General features: G+C 42.7%; 1 protein-coding gene across 2 annotated transcripts in view; it reads right to left on the bottom strand.

The window, feature by feature from the left end:
• EFHC1 (EF-hand domain containing 1) overlaps positions 1-4244 on the bottom strand; it is an 84065-nt gene extending 79821 nt beyond the window's left edge. For both annotated transcript variants that reach the window (XM_033217430.1, XM_033217431.1), the window contains exons 1-2: positions 3967-4244; positions 293-514 (exon numbers count right to left, since the gene is read on the bottom strand). In XM_033217430.1, the coding sequence (XP_033073321.1) occupies positions 293-514; positions 3967-4029 (285 nt within the window). In that variant the 5' untranslated portion in view covers positions 4030-4244. The remainder of the gene's footprint in view (positions 1-292; positions 515-3966) is intronic.
• Between the last annotated feature and the right edge of the window lie 13348 nt (positions 4245-17592).

Below are 17592 nucleotides of genomic sequence, written 5' to 3'. Positions count from 1 at the left end.
TAGAATATAAATTCAGGAATTCAGAATTATAGCCAACTTTTCTTTAACTGCATTTGGAAAATAGTCCGGTGAAGTCTACAGGGAATTACTTTACTCCCTGTAATCAGCTTCCTGACTAAAGAAAGCCTCTTTTTAGCCTGAGTTCAGCTGTCCATGACTAAGGGTTAAGGCATTTGAACAATTTTCTCCTCAGAGCACTTTGGAAATTCTGTGGTTTACTGTTTTAACTTTTCTGCAAGCAGTTGGCTCTCAGACCCTAATTCAAGGGGTACCCTAAAATTCCAGATGATACCTTTTTGTCAAAAGCCACATGTGCAGGAATAAAATCCGCAGGTGGGGCTTGTTTAGGCTGGCCATAAGTTAAGACTGCTGCCTTACTGGCCAACTCATCCAGCTCAGCCTGGGACAGCTGGTTGAACTGGAGCCGGTCTCCGCCTATCCCAACTGTTGGACGTCGAACAATTGCATAGCCGTTCCTGTAGCCCAGTGTCTGGCTTCTATGGAAGGCTGTTTTCTGAAGAAAAGAAGTGTGTCATTAATAACATTAGACAAATATTTTTTAGGTTAAAAAAATTAACTTTTAAAAATATAACTTAGATATTTGCTTATAAGCATCACGAAACTTACACCAAGAAGCTTACCAATATTAAGGCTGGGCATGCTGGCTCATGCCTATAATCCCAGCATTCTAGGAGGCTGAAGAGGGAGAATCACTTCAGCCCAGGAGTTCAAGACCAACCTGGACAACAAGCCCCTGTCTCTACAAAAACTAAAAAATAAATAAATAAATTAGCTGGGTGTGGTGGCTTGTGCCTATTATAGTCCCAGCTACTTGGGAGGCTGAGGCGGAAGGATCACTTAAGCCAGGGAGGTCCAAGCTGCGATAAGCTATGATTGAACCACTGCACTCCAGCCTGGACAACAATGAGACTCTGTCTCAAAAAAAAAAAAAAAAAAAAGCTTACCTACCTTAAAAGATTCTGTATTTTAAGTTATAACACTTGAACAAGAACAAGGAGCGAAGTAGCCACCTGAGCTTAAAGTAAAATTTAAAGCCCTGCTCTGTAATGCCCGATTTAACTATCAATTCACCTTGCACGAGAGATTAAAAGAGTATCTCATCTATACTCTTAAATTTTTCACTAGTCTTCTCATGTTTTTCATCTGATATCTGGTGGTCATAAAAACTGTAGAACCTAGAAGATATGGTTCTGTGAATTTTATTTTTACATGCAATGAATTTATTTTTACATGTTCCCCTTGTCACAATGACAGTGATACATTCTTACAACTCTTTGGAAAGCAACTAGATGGTATATATTTAAAGTCTTGAACTCAATTCTACCCCTGACCATTTATTTACGAATATGACCCAGAATTATGAGAAAGAGCTATATGCCTGAAGCTGCCTATTACAATGGTAAATGTTGAAGACAATCACATGAAGACATGAGTAAATGATCGAAAACTCACTCAATGGATTATGGTGCTGTCATTAAAATATTGATTTTAAAGATCATGTGGCAACCTAGTGAAAATACTTATGATTTAATAAGCCTGAAAAAGCAACATATAAAATTATATGTATACAACAATTATAAGCATAGAAATATGTACATGAAGAGACCGGTTTGGTCCTCTGTATTATACATTTCTAAATTATGTTGATTTTTTACAATGAACACATTTTTATTTAAAAGATTACATAAAAAAGAGTAGAAAGGCAAATTAGAGGTTAGGTTAATGGTTTTCCTTTTTCTGTTGTGAGGATGCTTTCAAAATTTTATATATACAACATTCAAATATATAAAGTTACATAGATACAATTTAGGATTAATCATAAAATATATTTTTATGAAATAAACTTTCTGCATCCTAATTGCATTGGAGCCCAGCCTACCATCGTTCAAGAACTGTACTAACGTGAAAGGTACAACAGAATAAACTTCTTTTGCTAAAAGGGCTGTAAACTTGGACATTTGTTTTTAAAGGTCATGTATTCAGAGTCACAAGTCAGTTAACAGGGACGGCTCCAGGTACATATTAAACATGATACAGAACAAAATGCGCTGAGTTGACATCCTCATTGGGTAATTTATGGAACTTCAAGCTCTTCTTCCACCACCAAAGACAGAAGCAACATCAGTAACTTCAGTTTATTTCTTTGTTTTACACAAATGTCTCTACCATCACTCAGCCATAACTCACAGACACACCAGGCAAGGCAACCTCTGCCCTTTCCACCCCACTTGTCCATTATGGTTCACCTTCTGTGTGTCTTTTTTTTTTTTTTAATCATCTTCCCACTCCCCTTTAAAAAGTTTTTAACTTCTTATCTGTATGTCTTTAGAATTACATTCATACATATTCAGTCCTTCACTGCTGAAGATATACTGACGATGCTTTTCAAATTTCAAATAGGGCAAATTGGTTGACACTTGGTCAGTGTATTTAAAATCTGAAATATGTCCAATGCACAGTTCATCTTACTTGTAATACAGCAATATGTTTTTAGAGCTTTGTACTTCCATCCACGCCTCCGTAATTCCCTGTATCAACTCAGCCCTGTCTATAGTCACCAACACCAAAAGCTTAAGCTCATCCTGTATAGGGCAGGCAAGTGCCTACAACATTTTCTAAATGACATAAAACTGAAAAGTCCACTGAAACTAAAAATCTATGATGTTTTGTCTTAATGCAGGGATAATCACAAAGAGATTCAGAATACAAATTCTCTCACCAAACTTTCGATTTCATTCTAAATTTATTCTTTCAAAGAAAATAAATTGACCAAATCTTTTATCTTAACTTTGTGAAGCTGGAGAGGAAGATAAGAGTTTAAAGTATTAAACTATATAAACATAAACTACTGTTAGCTCATCTGTGATGATCAGTCTACTGAATCTCATTATTGATTTTTCAGCACATATTTCAGTAGCCCTGTTAGGATTAAAACAAATACTAAATAATTTTAAGAGCTAAACTGTGGCAAGAGTTAAAAAAAAAAAAAAAAGAATCCAAGCTGCTGCTGCTTTTTAAAGAATTTTGTCTAGAAAATGCAAATAAAAACACAAGGTTGGGGGAATGAGCAAAACAAAATCTAAACAGGAATCTTTTTACAAAAACGTTAGAACAAAAAGAATAGAGTCGGGGAAGAATAAACAGCAACTAATCAATTCTTGAGGGAACTGGAAAGGAATATCTCTTACAAAGCAGGGAAAGATGGTTTGGGAGGAAGGTGAGCAAGCTTTGGGGGAAAAACCGCAATGGAGAAAGAAAAGAATAGGGAGAGGATGGGACTAAATTATGGAAAAGGTAGAAGATGGAGAGAAAAGAATGGGGTTGGAAGCAAGCATAAAGAAGAAAGGAAAAAGACCTGGCGGAAAGAAGAGGAGCGGAATCGATATACATACAAAACAGGAAATGGAGCTGGGAGTGGGGGAGACTATCGGGTATAGGATTCAGAAGAGGAAGCAGGTGGGGCGGGAATGATGGACCTGTGGGAATGAGGATGAAGGTGCATAGTGGCGGGGGGTTTTAAGGGTGGGGGCAGACGGAGACACGTTATGATGTGAGAGAATGAGCTAGGGAGAGGGCCCAGATAGCTTGGGATTAGCGTGGGGAAACAGTAATCTAAAGGGAAAAGAGGCAGGGGGTTGGAGGAACACAGCCTTAAGAAAGAACGCGGCTAACGGGATGAGAATGAAGGCGCCAACACACTGCCAAGATGGAGTGGGAAGAAAACTAAAAAGGGATGAGGCGGAGGGCAAAGGACTGGAGAGGGAAGATGAGGCTGGCTAGGGAAGAACGGCAGAAGTTCGGCCGAGAAGAAAGAACAAGGTCAGGACAGAAGACGTGTTTCGAGAGCAGACTTGAGTGGAGGGGAATGGAGGTGCACTGAGCGGGGAACCCTCCTGGGCTGCTGGAAGGTGGGGACAGGTGGGAGTCTGGCAGATAACTTCTCACCGTAGAGTCCTTAAAGGACGTGCCTGGAAGAAAGGGCAGGCCATGCACGGGATTGGACACCATTGCAGCCGGTACCACCGCCGCCACCTAGGTCCTGCTTCGTCCTCTCCAGTTGCCCAGGCGACAACCAGCGTTCACGGGCACCTGCAGGCTCCATGGTAACGCTAAACATCCGGAACTCCAACGAGCGGAGGGCGGAGCCAGGAGGCGCAGGCGTCACAAGAGGTTTGCGCGTGCGCCGCCCGCGAGACTCTGCGTTCTCGCGGTAAGGGGGCTGCAGCCTTGGAGCGCGGCTAGTGGGCGTGGTTGTGTCGGCCCCTGCCCTTCCGCTTCGCCCCGCCCCGCTCCCTGAGGATGAGACGTGAGAGTTGTTGGGTGGCGCGGGGAAAGGCGAGTGTAGTGAGGCGGTAGTTCTCGCTGCGAGATCTGGGGTCCGAGCAGGCCCTTAGATGAATTGCAGAGAGAGACGTTCCTTGTCTCCTTCCGCCTAGTCCCGGCGGACCTCACTGCGCCCCGCCAACGCTGTGAGCTCAGGCACTCTTTTCTCCCCGCTCTGCCCCATTTCACAGAGAAGTGTAAATGGTTGGTCCGGTTGGCAGTGCTACTAACCTAGACTCGTGCTTCTTGTAGGCAAGGGCCGAGGATTACTCATGATTGTGTTTCTGTTGCTCAGGGATGGTCAATGAACTAATGCAATCATCTCATCCTTAATTCTCCCACTGCCACATTGTATTTTTCCCCTTTTAATTCTTTTTCAAAATCTTTCTGTTTCCTTCCCTCCTTCCTTCCTTTCCTTTCCTTTCCTTCTTTCCTTCCTTCCTTCTTTCCTTCCTTCCTTCTTTCCTTCCTTCCTTCCTCCCTCCCTCCCTCCCTCCTTCCCTCCTTTTTTCCTTAGAGATGATGTCCCACTATGTTGCCCGAGCTGGTCTCGAATTCCTATGCTTAAGCGATCCTCCCAACTCGCCTCCCAAAATTCTGGGATTACAGGCGTGAGCCACCGCGCCCAGCTCTCTTTATTCTACCACCAATCCCTTCGGTTAAACACCACCTTCATTCTTGTAGGGACAGCCTTGAATATCTGCTGCAGGACAGGGTGCACCCTGATAGGTACTTGATATTTGTTGACTGAAGAACTGGAGATTGAAGGGTGGTCACTTGAATCCATCGTTTGTACCTGCAGCTTCAATGAAAAGATCAGAACCACTAGGAGAAACACAGCTCCTTCAAAGAGAAAGACTAAGTCTTGGGAAAGAAGCAAATAAGTGAGGTGAAATATTTTCAGCATCATAGGTATAGCCTTTGATGCTTTTCACAAAACTTGCTTAAATTATTTTTTCTTAAACGTAATCCTATTCCTGAAACATTTTTAGGGGGGAAAAAAGAAAGCTATCCATCATTGCTGAGGAACTTAAAAATAAAAAGTAATCCAAACCCAGGTGCCAAGAGATTTGGATTCATTAGGTCTGACGTGGAGGCCAGGAATCTGATTTTTGTAACAGGTGTTTGTCACAAGCCAGTTTAGGAACATGATAGAGTAATAAGCCAGACATAGAAGGCATATCTCAGTGTCACAGGTAGTTTACTGCCAATACAGACAGCAGCTTTACTTTTATTGCTGCTTGTCACAGCAAATCCCCCTGTTGTTTTTCACTAATTTGCATGATGCTCAGGAGGCCCAGGACGTTAATGCATTAAGTGGCACCTGAGGCAGTTATTGATGGCTGCTTACCATACCCTGCCCACAGTTTCTTTTCTAACTCTTCTCCCCTTACTGCATCTGTTTCCTGTTCTTGTCCTTTTTTAAACCTTTTTTTCTTTTTCTGTAAGTACAGTACCTTAATGCAGCAATTGAATACATTTTTTAAAAACTTCAATGAAGTTTTTTTGCCTTTGGTGCTTTTTACAAAACTTGCTTAAATTATTTTTAAAAAAAGAAATGTAATCCTTTCCCTAAAACATTGATTAGCATTGTGGAAGTTACTGAAAACGTTTAAAGTACCTATACGTTGTATTATACCTTAGACACCAACCGAGGATGGATGCCAGTCACTGGAGGAATGTGTCAAGATGGCAAGTTTGCTGGGTGCAGTGGCTCACGCCTGTAATCCCAGCACTTTGGGAGGCCAAGGCAGGTGGATAACTTCAGGTCAGGGGTTCAAGACCAGCCTGGACAACATAGTGAAATCCCACCTCTACTAAAAATACAAAAGTAGCTGGGCGTGGTGGCAGGCGCCTGTAATCCCAGCTACTTGGGAGGCTGAGGCATGAGAATCACTTGAACCCAGGAGGCAGAGGTTGCAGTGAGCCAAGGTTGCGCTATTGCACTCCAGCTTGGGCAACAAGAGTGAAACTCCGTCTCAAAAAAAGAAGAAAAAAAAAGATGGCAAGTTTAAACTTTCAAAGATAAGGCACCTCTCCCACTTCTCTCCACCTCATTGGTGCTGATTACCCAGAATCACGCGTTACTGTAATTCTTGCTGACTCTTCATGATAACCTTAAACTGTTACAAGTTCCATGATCCCTCCCTACCCACTCTCTTAATAAAAGTAAATTTCATGGCATTAGGACACACTTTGAAGAGCCCTCTTGACTAAGTGCATGGTTGCACTTGGATCTATATTCCTGGGTTGGGTAGGGAAGGAACGTGTGGAACTGGAAAGGATGAGTCATGCCCAATCCTATTGTCCATTATCGCATCTGTTTCTATTTGAGGAGTGCTCTCTGCTCATGCCTTTCTCTCCAGAAAAGCACACCAGTTAAATGACTAAGGGGTTTGTTTTAACTACTTTCGGACCCCAGAAATGCATGAAGACAACTTCTGTTGGTCTATGGCCTCCTAAAAATGCTATCATCTCTGAGGAGGGGAAGTCAGACAGTACTGCATCAGTGTTAAAAGGCACAGGGACAAGTCTGTAAAGAAGTGGGGTGGGAGGAAAGGTAGGGCTTCAGAAAGGTACCTGGATCTTCAGAAGGTCTGCTATGATTAAGAGTTTGGGCCGGGCGCGGTGGCTCAAGCCTGTAATCCCAGCACTTTGGGAGGCCGAGACGGGCGGATCACGAGGTCAGGAGATCAAGACCATCCTGGCGAACACTGTGAAACCCCGTCTCTACTAAAAAATACAAAAAACTAGCCGGGCGAGGTGGCGGGCGTCTGTAGTCCCAGCTACTCGGGAGGCTGAGGCAGGAGAATGGCGTGAACCCGGGAGTCGGAGCTTGCAGTGAGCTGAGATCCGGCCACTGCACTCCAGCCCCGGCGACAGAGCAAGACTCCGTCTCAAAAAAAAAAAAAAAAAAAAAAGAGTTTGTATCCCAGTCGAGTGCAGTGGCTCATGCCTGTAACCCCAGCACTTTGGGAGGCCGAGGTGGGCCGATCACATGAGGCCAGGATTTTGAGACCAGCCTGGCGAAAACCTGACTCTACTCAAAATAAAAAAATTAGCTGGGCGTGGTGGCGCATGCCTGTTGTCCCAGCTACCCAAGAGGCTGAGGCAGGAAAATCGCTTGAACTGGGGAGGCAGAGGTTGCAGTGAACAGAGATCGTGCCACTGCACTCCAGTCTACATGACCACTTAGCATGCATTGCACTTCAGTTTGTACCCACCATTTCCCAGTTTGTGGAATATATAAAAGAGGACAAGAAACTGACCATTCCTGGCAGTTAAAGTAGGAAATGCCGTGATTGAAAGGCCATTGCATAAAGCCTGACTCAGAAGACCACAGAAATATTGCATGATTTTAGCAGGTGTTCCAAAACTTGGGGAATGGAAAAAAATTGAAAGGTCAGACTGCCAGGAGCCAAGCCTGAAAGAGGGCCTTGTGAGCTGGGTGATGACTTCCAGGCAATCCTGATGGGACAGGCCATAAGTAGTCAGCTAAAATAAACCTCTCCTCTTTCAGCATTTTGCCCATAGCTGGCTTTACCAGAATTTGTTTTCAAAACTGTGACATTCTTATTTTATAGTACCTAAATTCACAGGACAAAAAGTATCAAAGGGCTGTGTGTGCATGTGTCCTGGACTATTTCTGCAGTGATTTTGGTGTTCTGCTTCCCTCTGCTGGATAAAAATGGTACAGCAAAATTTCTGGAAAAGAAAACAACCAATTACATACCAGCAGGTTTTGCAGGTACTGGGGGTGTGGGTGTGGTGAGCACGTGAATATGGGGATAAGATGGCCAGGGGGTGTCCCTCAGTCAGAGTGCTCTCTAGCATTCCTTTCCATCACTCAATGGCCTCTGAAATATTTTATCTAAAAAGAGGGCCCCGTCAACCACTTCAATCTTTGCAAAGTATGGGAAAAGGAGAAACATCCAGTAATTAGATTTAGGATCCACAGGAGATCTTCATTTGCCACAAAAATTACATCATTTGGGTCTAGACTATTTTAGTCTTGATGTGGGCTCCTGCTTGGGGTTTGGAAAAACCTGTATTTCTGCTTTTTCCTCCCTTAAGTCCAACCTATTCAGTAGCTTTAGCTGATTCCGTTGGAATTCTCTTTCCTTGTCAAAGCTGATCAAACATACTTCACAGGATATAACCGTCATAAGAGGGTCTTTGTTTTTTCATTGCCATTTTCCTAACTCTCATCACAGTGCCTAGCACTACATAGATGCCCATTAAATAGCTGTAAAATGACTGACCTACTACAGTCAATGAATGAATGACTCAGAGGTCACCTGGGAAAGTATTTTTCAAACTGCTGCAGATTTCCTTTAGCAGTTCTTACAATCAACTTAATAGGTTGTGACCACAACCAGAATTATTTTTACAAAAGAATAGAATAGAAATTATCCGGATGCATTCCATTTTGTTTGTAAGAATAATTCAGTGAAAGTTTTTTCAAGATATATACATACGTATACATTCATAGTGAGAGTATATCGTGGTCACAGTCAAAATGCTTGAAAAGTAGTTGACACAATCCAGTTAGCTCATTTTACTAATGAGAAATCTCCAGACCAAAAGAGATCAAGGAACTATCAATTAATGACTGGTTCCCAATTGAGTATTCTTACACTCCACCTCAATCCTCTCACATCTAGGAAAGATAGTTCTCATTTAGCTCAGGACAGATCATTGATCTTGGCATCCTGCTTGTGAGACATCTCTGGCATAATAAAGCTCTCAATAATACGGAGAAAGAGAAGTATGAGAATGTTGTGGTAGTAACATTGACTACAGTTTTAGATTCCAAATGTGGACAAGAAGTGAATTCATTAATTCAGGTAAATGACAACTTTGAAACAATGGTGAAATTGACACCTTCTACTGAGCACCTCAAACCACTTTTCCTTTTCCCCTTTCACATATGCAGCATGAAACAAAGTGGAGCAGGTTAGGTCCTGAGAGCCACATTCCTGTCCTGTTAAGAATATTTGTGTGAGTTTGGACAATTTACTTACCCAAGTCTCCTGCTTTTCATCTCTAAAATGAAAAGCCAGGACCAGAGCTAATGATCATTGATTGTTTGAGGATCATGGGATCATTTTTTAAATCTTGTAAAAGTTTTAGACTATGGTTCCCTAAAATGCACATATTCGCATGTACTTATAATTTCATGTAGTTCATGAAAGCTCCAGTGAGTCTAGAAATCACTTCATTGAGTTTTCCCCTCTCTAAAATCTATGGAATGAAAAGTCTACAATATAGTACCCCAAAGGCAGAATGATATAGTGGTAAAGTGCGTGGACTGTAGGAAACTCTTCAGGACAAATGATTCTGTGTTGCCAACAACTGAATTGGAAAGGAGTAAAAAGACTGAGGTAGAAGGGAAACCTGTAGATTAAAAAGAGATGTAAGTAAAAAGTCAACCAATTGCAATGTGTGGGTCCTACTGGGATCCTGATTTAAACGAAATACTTTAAAATAATTATGACATTTATGAGACCATTGGGAATTCAAACACAGGATATTTGATGGTAAGGAATTGTTTTTCAGTTTTTTAGACATGATAATGATATCATATTCTTGTTTAAAGACTCTTCATCTTTTAGGGATACATAGAAAGCATGTGTTGTAGAAAAAATTATATTTGGGATTTGTTTCAAAATAATATGGACAGAAGCAAGTGAGTAGGGATATAGATGAAACTAGATTCCCCATGATTTGATAATTGTGTATGTGATTACATGGGAATTCATCATACAATTCTATCTACTTTTGTATATGTTCAAGGTTTTTCATAATAAAAAATTTTTTTTTATTTTTTTTTTATTTTTTTTTTTGAGACGGAGTCTTGCTCTGTCTCCTGGGCTGGAGTGCAGTGGCCGGATCTCAGCTCACTGCAAGCTCCGCCTCCCGGGTTTACGTCATTCTCCTGCCTCAGCCTCCCGAGTAGCTGGGACTACAGGCGTCCACCACCTCGCCCGGCTAGTTTTTTGTATTTTTTTAGTAGAGACGGGGTTTCACCGTGTTAGCCAGGATGGTCTCGATCTCCTGACCTCGTGATCCGCCCGTCTCGGCCTCCCAAAGTGCTGGGATTACAGGCTTGAGCCACCGCGCCCGGCCATAAAAAATATTTTTAAAAAGTATGGACTGCAGAGTCAGACTGCAGAGGTACAAATCCTATCATTTATTAGCTCTGTGACCCTGCAGAAGTTTCTTAACATTTTAATAGCCATAAACAGGAATAATAATTGTTATTCCCAATCCACAAGGTTGTTGTGAGCATTAAATGAGTTCATATATGTTAGCACTTACTGTAGTGCCTGGCATGTAGTAAGTGCTCACTGACTGTTTGCTATTACCATTGTCTGGGGGAGCATGATAAATGGACAGTTTGGTCAGTGACTGGGAATTGGAAAAATCATGGAAAATTAAAGACAGATTAAGGTAAAAAGAAAGGAGAAAGGGGGGAAATATGTTGGGTACTTTAGAGAATGCAACATGTAGAAGGGTTTGGTTTGTGTGACTTAAGTCAGTCTTTCCTTTTTATGCACACCCCCTACCCACCAACTCTGAATAAACATCTCTCACATACACACACACACACACACCCAGATCCTTTTAGAGGGTAGGAGGGCATCTAATCTCTTTTCAAGATAGAGTTTATGAAAAGAGCACAAGGGCTTTCTGGTGGGCCACAGAGGAGGCTAGATGGCTGGAGCTTTCCGTGGAGCCATGGTCTTTTCCCTATTTGTTTGGTTTACTATTTTTTAAAAAATCACCACTAGAATGCGAGGCAGACGGTGAATATAAAACCTTTGCACCCAAAGATGAAGGTGCTTGCAGGTAGATGAGTTGGTTGTGAGTACCAAGAGTAGAGGCAAAGACCCAGGTGGGAAGTTGCCAAGGTGCAACCCAGGAGCACCTGCTTACACAGGGTAGACTCAGATGGGAAACATAGCCACACTGAAACTGGCTGTTCACAACGTTTTCTCTGTACTTAACTCCCTACCACAGAGGTTCTATTGTATTCATACATGTGATAAGCTTCCCATCTGTATCTCTTCTGAGATCTGCAAATCCCATTTCTCCCTTTAATAGGGTATAGATGGGGGGGAAGGAGTTGAGAGACTAAGAGCCACTTGTTAGGAAAAACTGTGTCAATTTCACAGGGAGGTAAAAACTGAGATTGGCCCTGGATGCTGTATTAAGTTTTCTAGGGTCATCATAACAAAGTACCACAAGTTGGATGGCTTAAAACAGAATTTTTTTCTGTCACAGTTCCAAAGGCTGGAAGTCTGAAATCAGGGTGCTGGCAAGGCCATTCTCTCTCTGCCTGCCCCACCACCCTAACCCACACACCCCATCCCCCAGCTTCTGCTTATTACCAGCAATCCTTGGCACTCTTTAGCTTGCAGATACATAACTCCCATTTCTGCCTCCATTGTCACATGGTGCTCTCCCCTGTATGTGTCTCTGTGTCTTCACATGGCTGTCTTTCCTCGTGTCTTCTCCTCTTCTTATAAGGACACCAATCATATTGAATTAAGAGATAGTCCAGCATGATCTCATCTTAACTGCTTACATATACAACTACCCCGTCTCCAAATAAGGTCACTAATTGAGGTAGCAGGGTTTAGGATTTCAATATATCTAAGGGACACAAACACATAATAGAGGGGAATCAAGAGGTAGAAAAAATGAGTACATGGACCAGTAGGGTTTCTTCTGTAGTCAGCGAACACTTGGGGCCATAGTGAGAAAGGGCGGTGCTGCCAGAATGTCTGCGTGGTGTGTGGGTACCAATGCAAGGTTCTTCCTAATGCCTGGGAGAGTCTGTGATCATGGAGACTGAGTGTCAGGGAAGGAATGTGGAGGAAAGCAAGAAATCCCCCATTTCCCGGGGGAAGATGAACTACATCTTATTCTGTTGTGGGTGGAGAAAAATCCCTCTCAAGGACATAGAGCTCCTGTTCTGGTGAGACGTCTGGGAGCCCGTGGAGAGTGTGGATGAATTTGTGCAGGACTCACAACACCCTGCTCAGCGTGAAGTGATAGAAATAATGACTGTGGGCTGGGTGCAGTGGCTCATGCCTGTAATCCCACCACTTTGGGAGGCTGAGGCGGGTGGATCACCTGAGGTCGGGAGTTCAAGACCAGCCTGACCAACATGGAGAAACCTGGTTTCTACTAAAAATACAAAATTAGCCAGGCATGGTGGCACATGCCTGTAATCCCAGCTACTCGGGAGGCTGAGGCAGGAGAATTGCCTGAACCTGGCAGGTGGAGGTTGTGGCGAGCTGAGGTTGCGCCGTTGGACTCTACCCTGGGCAACAAGAACAAAACTCCGTCTCAAAAAAAAAGAAAGAAAGAAAAGAAAAGAAAAAGAAATAATGACTGTGTGATTACCACTAGCACTTTCTGAATACAAATTTTGTGCCGGGTACTGTGTGCAAAGGTATTTTTCCTGGAGTAAAATTAGTCAGATTCTAAGATAATTTGTCCTTGTTTATTGTTTAGAAAAGAAAAAGCACTAGATGGAGATATTTTGCATGTTGCCATTGTTGTCTTTAAGAAATTGGTTTAGCCTGGAATCATGCTCAAATTTATTTTAATGAGGAATAAGATACATTAAAAGGTCCTAAAGATGAGAAAGTATTCACTAGAGTCATTTTATAAACATTAGAGAAGCATGCGAAAATAATTTGAAGTCAGTGGTTCTTAAAGTGAGTTTCTGTCCTTCAGATCCTTCAGGTCATTACAGAGGGCTTCTGAGACTGTTTGTAATGTGAGTAGCTCCATGTTGTATTCTAGCACAAAATACACTTACGAATCTCAGCCTTGGTACCATTCAACAATAACAGTATAAGGACTTTTGCTTGGCTAAAGTGTCTAGAAATAAAATGAGAACTGCATCCTTAGGTTTACTTCATTTATCGGGGTGAGGAGATGGAAATCTACATTACACTTCTCTCTTAAACTTTTTCTGGTTCGCACAAGTGACAATGTGAGAAGTTAGACAAAAGAATCTTCTACACTCACTTAATTTTGGTGGCTAAGAATATAGACCCTGGATTCAAAGGCCTGAGTGTGAGATTCCATTACATAAGAGCCAGGTAGTTGTGGGCAAATTTACTTTATGCCTCAGTGTCCTCATTTACAAAATGGAGGCAATATTAGTGCCTACCTCACAAGGCTACTATGAGGGTTAAATGAAAGAATCTAGGAAAATAGCTCAGCTCAGTTCTTGGCAAATGGTGAGTACTACATAATGTAAACTGTTATTATCCCCAATTTACAGGCTCTGCACTAGACATGTCATTCCACTTCTGCCCAGAGGATTATCCAGAGTACAAACTAGTGTCCAAAGAATGAGAAAACATTCAAAGACTATGTCGGAAGCAGAGGTCAACATTCTGGGCACTTTAAAAAGGCTCTGGGAGGAATCTGGGAAGAATTCTGCAAGCATGAGCGTGTGGCCACAGGAACACAGTTTGCTGGGCCAGGCCTACACATGGAATAACTTGATGCCAATCTGGTTTTGTGCATATTGCAGGAAATAGAATTTGCTCTGTTTTCTTTTTTTTTTTTTTTTTTTGAGATGGAGTCTCGCTCTGCCACCCAGGCTGGAGTGCAGTGGCCGGATCTCAGCTCACTGCAAGCTCCACCTCCCGAGTTTATGCCATTCTCCTGCCTCAGCCTCCCGAGTAGCTGGGACTACAGGCGCCCGCCTCGTCGCCCAGCTAGTTTTTTGTATTTTAAGTAGAGACAGGGTTTCACCATATTAGCCAGGATGGTCTCGATCTCCTGACCTCGTGATCCGCCCGTCTCGGCCTCCCAAAGTGCTGGGATTACAGGCTTGAGCCACCGCGCCCGGCCTGCTCTGTTTTCTAAAGGCAAAGTAATGTGCAATTAGTAACTAATCCATATCGATAGATAGCTACCCTGAATTTCACTGGACAGAATTCTTCCCCACATACCCCATTCCCAAAGTCACAGTAAAAGCAAAAGTCTTCACAAGACCTATACAACCTGTTCTCTTCTTCTGCTGTACTCTGCCTCTCTGTTCACACTGGCCTCCTGGCCATTCCTGGCATGCCCTGGGCTCAGAGCCCTTGCACTTCTTCCCTTTGCCTGGGTGAGAAACAGAGCTGGCTCCATCATCTTTCTTGGTATTCTTCCCTGATCCTGTTTAAAATGGCGCACTTACCCACTCCTCCAGTCTCTCTCTCTTCCTTGCTCTCTGTTTCTCCTTGGCACCATCACCTTCTAATATATAATTTATTGATTTGGTTCACTGTTTCTCCATAAGGGCAGGAATTAGTGTTTTGTTCATTCCTGTATCCTGGGTGCCTAGAACAGAGGCTGATACCTAGTAGTGTTCACTGTGGAAGGGCTGTCAATGAATCTACATACTCACCCATTCAACAGGCCAGTCCTTACCTCCAGTGAAGGTATTTCTAGCACAGTCCTCTCTCAGAGCTTGATTCAGAAGAAACATTCCACACAATTCTTTCAACATGAGAGATAATGTATCATTGGCTTGGATTAATGAGACAGTATCAGCCACAACAACATCAAATTACCTATATAATGTAATGTCAGAAGGGAGTGTAATGTCACTGTCTCAGTACTCCTGTAAACTGAGCCAGACGGTTGATTTTGTAACTTAGAGAATAAAGTACTAACTAGGCTGCTTAAAATTTCTAGTTTACGGCCAGGTGCGGTGGCTCACGCCTGTAATCCCAGCACTTTGGGAGGCCGAGGCGGGCGGATCACGAGGTCAGGATATCGAGACCATCCTAGCTAACACGGTGAAACCCCGTCTCTACTAAAAATACAAAAAATCAGCTGGGCGTGGTGGCAGGCACCTGTAGTCCCAGCTACTCGGGAGGCTGAGGCAGGAGAATGGCGTGAACCCGGGAGGTGGAGCTTGCAGTGAGCCGAGATCACGCTGCTGCACTCCAGCCTGGGCTACAGAGCGAGACTCCCTCTCAAAAAAAAAAAAAAAAAAAAAAAAAAAAACTCTAGTTTACAGTATCTGATTTTTTCAGGAATCTTTGCATGACACTGCTATACCTTTTACCATTGACAATATTTTGACATAAGTCTTATTTTTCCCTAACAGGGATTTTAGTTTACTGATGGGTCCAAGGATTATCTTTTCTTCCTACTTTTCTAGTTTCTTTAATAAGCATATATTGCTTTAAGAAATAATGATTTTTTTGTGCTTTCTATTAAGTCTGCAAAACTCTTTCATATGGCAGAGAAACATTTTTAAAATCCCATGTTCAAGTTCATATCTCTTGTCAAAATCCCTGGGAAAGCTGACTGTTTAAAGAACTGACAATCCCATCAAAAGATAAAAGGGAGGATTTGAGATTTGGCAGGACTTTCTCATCCAAGGATCCAAACATATTTTCAGGAAACTGACTGGAGAGTAGGACTTGACTTTATAATCCAGCCACCAAGGGTTCGTGGACAATGAACTTTGGGGTTCTGAGAAGCCTCTGTGATGCAATGAATGCTTTATTCTGCATCCAAGGAGGTGAGTGGAGTGAAGCTGCTTTAACTCAAAAAGAAATGATGCAACCCTGGCTATGCATGAGATATTAGGATCAAAAGTTAAAAGATTATGTCAGTGTACATAATGCATAAAAGTGCTTCATTTGCTGTAAAAAGCTCTGCAAGTATTTGGTGCTGATGTTCTGATTGGCTGGACCGTGAATTTATCTGAAGGAAAAATGAGTTTAAACGTTATAACTAGTTGTGTGGCTTCAAACCAGTCACTCTACCTTTCCAGTGTTTCCTAGTTCAATGGAGACCTGTTTGGCCTTACTTACCTCGTAGTTTAGAAGCTCATATTGATGTGGAAATGTTTTAGAAATCATAATGCACAATAAAATTTGAGCTGTAGGCCAGGCGCGGTGGCTCAAGCCTGTAATCCCAGCACTTTGGGAGGCCGAGACGGGCGGATCATGAGGTCAGGAGTTCAAGACCATCCTGGCTAACACAGTGAAACCCCGTCTCTACTAAAAAATACAAAAAAAAAGCTAGCCGGGCGAGGTGGCTGGCGCCTGTAGTCCCAGCTACTCGAGAGGCTGAGGCAGGAGAATAGCGTAAACCTGGGAGGCGGAGCTTGCAGTGAGCTGAGATCCGGCCACTGCACTCCAGCCCGGGCGACAGAGCAAGACTCCGTCTCAAAAAAAAAAAAAAAAAAAATTGAGCTGTTATTCTGTAGCCTTCCATATGGTCTGGACCTCCTGCAATCTTAAAATATAGTGAATACCTTTTCCAGTGAGAATCCTGTTATGTAACAAAAGCCCTTACCATAGATAGATATGCTCCCAAAGTTAATATTTAAATGAATTATCTTTTTGATGCAATGATTTCCCTTCCATATTAAATTACTTCTATAGTAATTCCACAAAGGATATGGTTGTTACTTTTTAAAGGAGGTAGCCAGAGTGCAGCATGCTGTTTTCAACTTACCAAGTCAGGAAGCTGTACTCAGGTTGGAACCACACATCCCCTTCCTTGAAGGATGGGACTATGTACCTGGGAAGTCTCTACTGCTTGTGGAAATCTGGATGTGTCAAGGATCCCTAGGACTGAGTTAAAACAAGTAGAGGGCAGTGAGAAGGGTTGGAGAAGTTGCAGGAGTAACAGGAAGTAGAGACACCTTTAGGGTGACTGTCTTGCTACAGGGAAAGAGGTTTCCAACCTCTGGAGGTAAAGGGGAGAGAGAGCTTAATCCTTACGAAGAGGTTCTGGCCCAAACCAGGTCCCAGCTTCTTGGCCCTCAGGCTGTGATTGGAACCATGATCTGGAGAGAGGGACCCTCATGGCCCAAGGAAAAGCAGACGGCAGACTCTCTGCCCACAGGGTGTGTTTTTCCACACTGTGGTGTCTCCAGAGCCAATGTGGTACCTTTCAACAATAGGTGCTCAATAAACTCTTGCTAAATTAATAAGTGAAGAGTGGTTAAACTAGTAACAGTAACAACAGAAGCCATTTTCAAACTGCCTAGGGCCCCTGCTGGTGACAAAAAAGCGTTTGGGCAAGAATGACAACCATAATTCAACCAGTGGAGCCTCCAGCCACAGAAATGCTGTTTTCTTAGTGATTGTGATAGTACTAGAGCCTGAAGCTGCAGTTGCTTAGAGAATCACCTTTTACACAGCTCCTTCAATCTGTGAAGGCTACAAAATTAGTTGATAGATGCCACATTTCACAACTCGT

The sequence above is a fragment of the Trachypithecus francoisi genome, unplaced genomic scaffold (assembly GCF_009764315.1).
Source record: "Trachypithecus francoisi isolate TF-2019V2 unplaced genomic scaffold, Tfra_2.0 Lachesis_group10, whole genome shotgun sequence".
Classification (NCBI taxonomy): domain Eukaryota; kingdom Metazoa; phylum Chordata; class Mammalia; order Primates; family Cercopithecidae; genus Trachypithecus; species Trachypithecus francoisi.
Note: the sequence above shows the minus strand (reverse complement) of the source record. Positions and strands in the feature narration are given on the sequence as shown.